Below are 7,625 nucleotides of genomic sequence, written 5' to 3'. Positions count from 1 at the left end.
TTACAGTGCAGGATTAGCATGGGTGTACAAAGCCCTTCCTAATCTGTGAGTCATTACCCCCTCGCTCCATTTCACTTTCCAGCAGCTCCGGGCAGGCGGGATAGGTCAGCTCTTGAGTCTCCAGTTTGCCCGTTCTTCAGTTTGGGGAGGACCACATCAGGATGTAACACTCACTGGACATCCTCCCCAGGGCTCTGCTTCGGAGCCACTCCTCAGATGTTGTACACAGGGCATGCCACAAGGTCTGTTTGCTCTTACTGGCTTCTCCTCGGCTTCCCCTAAGCACTTCCCTTCCAGCAATTCTCCCTTTTGGCTCTAAGCATTACTTTTCTTCTCCTCTTTGAAACAGCGTTGGGGGGGTGAAGTTCTGCACCCCTTGGAAATAAATCCCCTTTGGGTCAGGGCTGGGCTGCTGGGGGTCCCTGAGGACTGCTGGGCATGTCTGTGCTTCGTTAGTCCTTGTGCGCGAGGTAATTAGCCTGGCTGAGCTCTCGTCCTAGTGTAAGCTATGATATTAATATAATGGCTCAGGGCGAGGGCCCTGCAAGCTGCTCAGGCACTGTGCCCTTGATCTGGAGAGCGGTGACCGCCCAGCCCTGCACCTCTCCCAGTGGTAGACATCGGGGAGTGTGGGGGCTGTGGGCTGTGAAACGCAGCCTGTGTCCATCGGACACCTCCAGATCCCTCCTGAGCAAAAAGCTGAGAGCCCTGCATGCCCCCCAGCTCTGGGACTGGGACGGATGCTGTCAGGGGAGGCTCTGACTGGGTTTTGCTTCGTCCTTCTCTGCAAGGTGCGTGCCCAGGAGCAGCCGCGATGGCAGCGCAGGTCCCAGCTTGCCGGAGATGAAACCCAGAGCCGCCTGGTCCCATGTGAGTGCTGCTGCATGAGATCCCATGCCCTCCCGGCTCCTGCGGCCCCCTGACCCCTGATGATACAGCGAGCCATGGGCAGCGTCCGAGTCAATCGGTGAGTAACCCTCCTCCCAGGGACTGCTGCTGCCCTGGGTGGCCTGGTCCTCCTCATCTGGCCCCTCAGACCCTACCTTCAGCCCGCCTTTTGGGATATTATTCTCAAATTAGCTGCCGGTGGCTTTCCTGCCCCAAGGTATGGCTCCTCTCTCCTTCTCCAATCCAAAACATGCCATACGTGGGGTCAGGGCTAAAAGGAGTACTATGGAGGAGAAGCAAAGTGCTGCATGGTGCTGAGCCAGAAATTACAGATTCCAACAGCGCTGCAGAAGCCCCATGTCCCCAGCAATCGCAGCTCCAGCCGCCAGTGCTTCCCTCACCATCAGACGAAGATGGCAGTCACAAAACCCATGCTGGAGGGCTCCAGCTGACACCTCAAAACTATGGGGTGGCAGTGAGACACTGCCAGCCTGAGGGGTCCGGGGGGTGGACACAGCTCAGCAGTCACGAGGGCAGAGTGGTCTTGGTGGGTCTGTGCACTCGCTTGATTTCCTTAGCACTCAGAGCATCTTCTGCCATCATGTCTTTAAGGAGTGACCGTGACTGTCCCAGTAGCATGTGAGGGACAGCGGCAGTGCCGTCTGTGAAAGAGAGGAGCCAGAGGGGCAAATGCCTCCCAGAAAGTGTGTGTGAAGCTTCTGCCAGGGAGGCTGCCAGCACCTCGGCTGCTGATCTCCAAATTACACCTTTGGCTTTGGATGCGGGATGCTGGGAGCCACGCATGTTGCTGTGGCAACAGAATTGTCCTGAGTGCAGGGAGTGTATAAACACTGTCACCGACGCACCATGAAATCAGAGAGGAGAGCAGAGGAGAAAATAGAAACTCCCAGCCTTATATAATGTCAGGGCCAAAATGTAGCCAAGCTGCGGGTGCTTGTGCCCAGGCTTCCTGGCCGTCCCAGCTGCCACCAGGCTTCCAAGCCTTGGATCCTTCCTCACCACAGAGTCTGGAAGGTGGCACAGCACCATGAGCTTCTTCTGCTTTGCTGCCCTGTCAGGACTTGGCTAGATACAACCTCCTGGCAGCAAGATTCGGCAAATATTGCAGTCAAGCTCCACTAATTTGGTCAGGGTGCAATAACCAGGGAAATGTACTGTTATGATGTTCAACACTGCGGTACCGTAGCCCCATGAGCCATCCACGTGTCTCCCACCCTCCCTGTCTCGGTGGTTGCCGTTATTCTTCGTTTATTTCTGCTGGAAATGCCTGTTTCTTCTCTTCCAGGTACAGTATCGTCTCAACCGAAGAGGATGGACACAAGGTCTCTGCGCTGGGCAGCATGAATGGGCACAGCCGGAACGGGAAGGGCCATGCCCCCCGGCGGAAGCACCGCAACCGCTTTGTGAAGAAGAATGGACAGTGCAACGTCTACTTTGCCAACCTGAGCAACAAGTCGCAGCGCTACATGGCTGACATTTTCACCACCTGCGTGGACACACGCTGGCGGTACATGCTTATGATCTTCTCTGCCGCCTTCCTGGTCTCGTGGCTCTTCTTCGGCTTCCTTTTCTGGTGCATCGCTTTCTTCCACGGGGACCTCAACGCACCAGTGGTGGGAAGCGGTCCTGCTCTCCTCAAGCCCTGCATCATGCACGTGAACAGCTTCCTCGGGGCTTTTCTTTTCTCAGTGGAGACACAGACAACCATTGGGTACGGCTTCCGCTGCGTGACTGAGGAGTGCCCGCTGGCCATCATGGCAGTTGTGGTCCAGTCCATCGTGGGCTGCGTTATTGACTCCTTCATGATTGGCACCATCATGGCCAAGATGGCAAGGCCCAAGAAGCGGGCTCAGACCCTCCTCTTCAGTCACCACGCGGTGATCTCCGTGCGGGATGGCAAACTGTGCCTCATGTGGCGGGTGGGCAACCTGAGGAGGAGCCACATTGTGGAGGCCCACGTCCGAGCTCAGCTCATCAAACCCTACATGACAGAGGAAGGGGAATACCTCCCCCTGGACCAGCGGGACCTCAATGTGGGCTATGACGTGGGCCTTGATCGTATATTTTTGGTATCACCCATTATTATCGTTCATGAGATTGATGAGGAGAGCCCGCTCTATGGGATTGGCAAGGAGGAGCTGGAGACAGAGAACTTTGAGATTGTGGTTATCCTGGAGGGAATGGTGGAAGCCACAGCCATGACCACGCAGGCACGAAGCTCTTACCTTGCTAGTGAAATCCTTTGGGGTCACCGTTTTGAACCAGTAGTGTTTGAGGAGAAGAACCACTACAAAGTGGATTATTCACGCTTTCACAAGACCTACGAGGTAGCCGGCACGCCTTGCTGCTCAGCCCGGGAGCTGCAAGAAAGCAAGATGACTATCCTACCTTCTCCCCCACCGCCCAGTGCCTTCTGCTACGAGAACGAGCTGGCTCTTGTCAGCCAAGATGAAGATGATGACGATGACGAAGTGGGTGTGGTGTTGGGAGGCAGCACTAAAGAGGAGGGAGGCGTCATCCAGATGATGGATTTTGGAAGCCACCTGGACCTGGAGCGGCTCCAGGCAACTCTGCCCCTAGACACAATCTCATACCGCAGGGAGTCGGCCATCTAACTCCTCCAGTCTCCCCTTTCCGGATCCTTTGTCCACCGTCTCCTCCTCCATTCTGTACCTGTACGTAGCTGGATAAGTCCCTTGCCCACCAAAAATTGCCTCCTGTGACTGCCTCTCAGTCCCTGAGTACTTCAAGACCTGAAGCTGCTCTGATATACTCTCTTTCCCATGAAGACATACTGCCTGGAAGAGGAGTGAGGATACACCGCCCTTCCCATGTGTGCAGCTTGTGCTAGGATCCCTTTCCTGCCCAGAGCAGAGCAGCATGCCTGGTTGCTCATCTCTGGAGAGGTGACAGGAATCTCTGCCCTCAGCAGACAGACTGGGACCCACAGCAATCATTTCTGCTGCTGAGGCAACTTTCTGTCCCCTCTTGATGTGGGTAGGCCCCATGGAGTCGTGACCATCACCAGGAGAGGAGCCAGACCTAAGCACTGATCAGATGAGGATGGACGGGAGAGTTCAGGACTCCTGGAGAGAGTGGGGAAGGATCTCAAGGGAGGGGTTTACTTGCATGTTCATTGCTTGTTGCACATTACTCTTTCTCTGTATATAAAACAGATCGAGAACTGAAATCCATATTCTTCCACTGCAAATGCCAAACTAGGAGACAAGGACACCGTATGCAGGCTGCTCTGCGCTCTCCTTGGCTTTTGGCATCTGTCACCTCCAGAAGCAGCTCAGCTCCACAGGCTCAGACCCAGTGCTCCCAGTCCTCTTGACAAACACGTCCTGCTCCTCTCCTGAGACTCCTGGCAGAGGAGGCAGGGCTCTGTGCTTGCACACTCAGACTTCTCCCTGGCACGGCGCCATCAAGGTGACAGACAAGTGACTTGACTGGACAGCAGACCCTTGACTTGCTCCTGTCACCTCCTCCGTTCTTCTCCTTGCTGCCATCAGCTGTAAAACTGAATTTGTAACTATTTATTTTTAATAAAGTCTAATATCCCAGGAGGAGGTTTGGAAGCAAAGGGAAGACTCCAAGGCTGCAGCCTGGTTTAGAGACTGATGAGAGTCATTAGCACTGGTGTCTGCTGTTCGTATGGAGTTGGTGCCTGTAAGCTCCACCACAAGGGCTTCCTTGTTCTGGACCTCTCTGGTAAAGACCTGCAATGAGAGGCTCAGAGAATTTGCTTGGGGAGAAGGTCATACAAAGTGTTATGGAGGAAGGGAAGCATTTGCATTAAAATTACCTGTAGGATGGGTCAAACAATCCTGCTTGCTTTGGAGATAACAAGAGTTTTCCCCAGGGAAGGGTTGTAGATGAAGAGGCAGAGATGTGCAAGACATCGCTCTAGATGTAAGGCTCAAAAAAATTATAAAATCCCCCAAAGCCTTTTTTTTTTTTTTGCTAGAGGCAAGTAAGAACTAGGGGAAACAAGGGACGACAAGGGTCACTTGCTGAGGAGACCAGCTCCAACGCAGGTACGTCTGCACTGGGGAAGGGAGTCATGGCAAAAAAGGCCGGCAAAAGGCTCTTTTGGGGTCTTTTTTAAGCCGGAAAAGGCAGCTAGCCTGTGCTGAGGACCAGCACCTTGAGGGTGGGCTGCTGTGTGGATAAAGTCAGCACCACCAGCAGCAGATCTGAAGGAGACCAAATGCACCAATGGTCACTCGCTGAGACTACCCAGCCCCTCATATACAAAGAAGCCCCTTGGGTGAGCAAGCCAACAGCGAGTGGGCATCACCTGGCAAGGGTGTGCTCCCTAAATGGGCAAACTGACTAAACTAGATTTGAAGGGGGAAGGGCACATAACCAGGCTTGCTAGTATCAAGCCTGGGAGCATCACACCTGTGCTTGAGGGGTCTTTCATTCTGCTGTCTTGGTGGTGGTAGGAGATAGAGACCTACAGGGCAGCAAGGAAGCAAGGGCTAATGATGGGTTAGTAACCATGGGAGCACCTGAGAACAGCCAGGTAAGAATTAGGACTTCTCCCTACAAAAATGTGGAAGGACCTTTAGCCCAGCTGAAGTGTATCTGCACTAATGCACAGGAGGAGCTAGAAGCCGTTGTGTATCAGGAAAACTACGGTGTAGTGGCTATCACAGAAACGCGGTGGGATGTCTCACATGACTGGAGTGCTACAATCAATGCCTACAAACTGTTCAGAAAGGATAGGCACATTGATGTGGTACTAAAGGACATCATTTAACTCCAGATTTGGTAGAGTTAGGTAATGGTTGGACTTGATGATCTTAAAGGTCTTTTCCAACCAAATGATTCTATGACCAACCAGAGCTAGACCTGTAACATCACTTTGCTGTCATTTCACAAAAGACACGAGAACCTGGTGAGCCTTTTCCTTTAGGAGCAGCAGAATCACTCCTTCGGATCTGCAGACAATATGAGGACAGAAAGACAAAAAGGTAGCTCCGGAAGCTGCTCTGGACACCCAACAGTTGTGCTATGGGGGGAATGGCTGAAGAAATTATGATGTCCCACCCAAAAAAGCAGAAAAACAGCATCTCAATGTCAATTTGGAATTGATTAAAGCAGCAAGACGAAGCGGGGAAGAAGCAGAAGGGGAAGGAAGGAAGGAAACAGCAGGAGTGAGAGGAAGAAGCAGGCACAGCAGGCAGAGGAGGAGGAAGGGAAAAAGAAGAGAAAGTGAGGTAATATGTGAGTGCATTTGAGAAAGAGCGGAGACAGACTAACAAGATGGGTCTAGACCCAGATGTGGCCATCTCTCATTCAGGCTGGTAGGTTCTACAGGGGAACCGCTGCCCTGCATGGGTTGGCTCTGCATCCAGGCAGTGATCTGATACCTTTGGTAAGCTCTGCCAAGAAAGGAAGAGGAGATGGCAGGAGGATGTGACAAGAGCAGTCAGGTGACAACCGAAGAGCAGAGCACCAGGAGAGAGCAGGGGGAAAGGAAAAGCATCACTCCCGATGGAGTGCTGCCTGTCAGGCACGGAGTGGAGATGGGAGCTCGTGTCTCCTGGCTTTTCTCACATATGACTTGATACACAGCCTCATTTTTCCACACAGGTCCCTGTCCCACCTCTTCTCCCTGTTGCTAATTAATGAAGTCCCTCCCTCCTTTTATTATTTATTTATTTTCCCCAGAGGGGATAAGCAGGGGCTGGTATTGACCTGGCTTTTAATATAGCTTTCAGAGCCGGGTGCCTGTCACTGGCCATGGCAGCGGAAACAAACTAATGGACTGAGAGAGAAGGACTCCACGCGAGGACACAGGCATCAAGGACACAGACTGGGATGGTGGCTCCCGGGAGAGGGGGCACCCGTGTGGTTGAGCACCCCCTCGCTGAGGCACAGCATCCTGCAGAGGTGGATGGCAGCGCTTGGTGGGGATGAAATGCCCATAGCCTTTTGGGAGGTTCATCTCCAAGGAGCCCAGGGAGCCCAGACAAGGGGACAGGGCAGCTGAGGTGCACTGGGACTATGGGCATGCACAGCTTGGGTGGTGGAGGTGGTACAAAGGCAAGCACTGCCACCCCTTGCTGCAGACAGCAGGACTCTTTTGGGAAAAATGGGAAAAGGTTGCAATAAGGCTAAGGGAACAAGCATTACATGGCCACACTGATATCTCAGGTCCCTCTGTATGTTTGAATCTGCTGTCCCTTTCTCAGCTGCATATGGCACGAGGGTGGAGCAGAGACCAAGACATTGAAGAAAACCCAGCTAAACCCCTGCTGTTCACAATAAAATTGGAAGACAGCTGGGAATGCCATCACACTGTTAGAGAGTTGAGAGAGATGAAGAGGACACAACGGAGAGACAGGAGACAAATTGAGAAGGGGGATGAGAAGGCAGAGGGAAGGGGAGGAATAGAGGTGATGGGTAAACCTCTGTTTGCCAGGTGCTCCTCCTGCAGCTGTGCTTATGTTGCCAAAATGCCATGTTCCTTGGGCACACATAGCCTGTCTGATGGTGTGGTATAGCTGCTCCTCCCAGTAAAAAGTGCTCTTCTGCCTCTGCAAGCTGCACAGGTGCCCACAGGCACTGCTGATACACAGCAGTACGTGCATCCTTCCACACAGGTACTTCTGTACCTGCACCCTCAAATCACAGAGTACTCATGCCCAAAGACACATTGAACATACCTACACGTGTGTGCCACACATGGGGGCATAACCTGT

At 53.0% G+C, this 7,625-nt stretch overlaps 1 protein-coding gene across 1 annotated transcript; it reads left to right on the top strand.

Annotated features, from left to right (window-relative positions):
• The first annotated feature begins 929 nt into the window (after positions 1–929).
• On the top strand, positions 930–3,524 carry KCNJ4 (potassium inwardly-rectifying channel, subfamily J, member 4). Its single transcript, XM_010194687.1, has 2 exons — positions 930–967; positions 2,195–3,524. Exons 1-2 carry the CDS (start codon positions 930–932, stop codon positions 3,522–3,524), a joined length of 1,368 nt encoding a protein of 455 aa, XP_010192989.1.
• The last annotated feature ends 4,101 nt before the right edge of the window (positions 3,525–7,625 follow it).

This window comes from Mesitornis unicolor, unplaced genomic scaffold (assembly GCF_000695765.1).
Source record: "Mesitornis unicolor isolate BGI_N332 unplaced genomic scaffold, ASM69576v1 scaffold5621, whole genome shotgun sequence".
NCBI lineage: Eukaryota > Metazoa > Chordata > Aves > Mesitornithiformes > Mesitornithidae > Mesitornis > Mesitornis unicolor.
The sequence above is the reverse complement of the archived record's forward strand: the minus strand, read 5'-3'. Positions and strand labels throughout refer to the sequence as shown.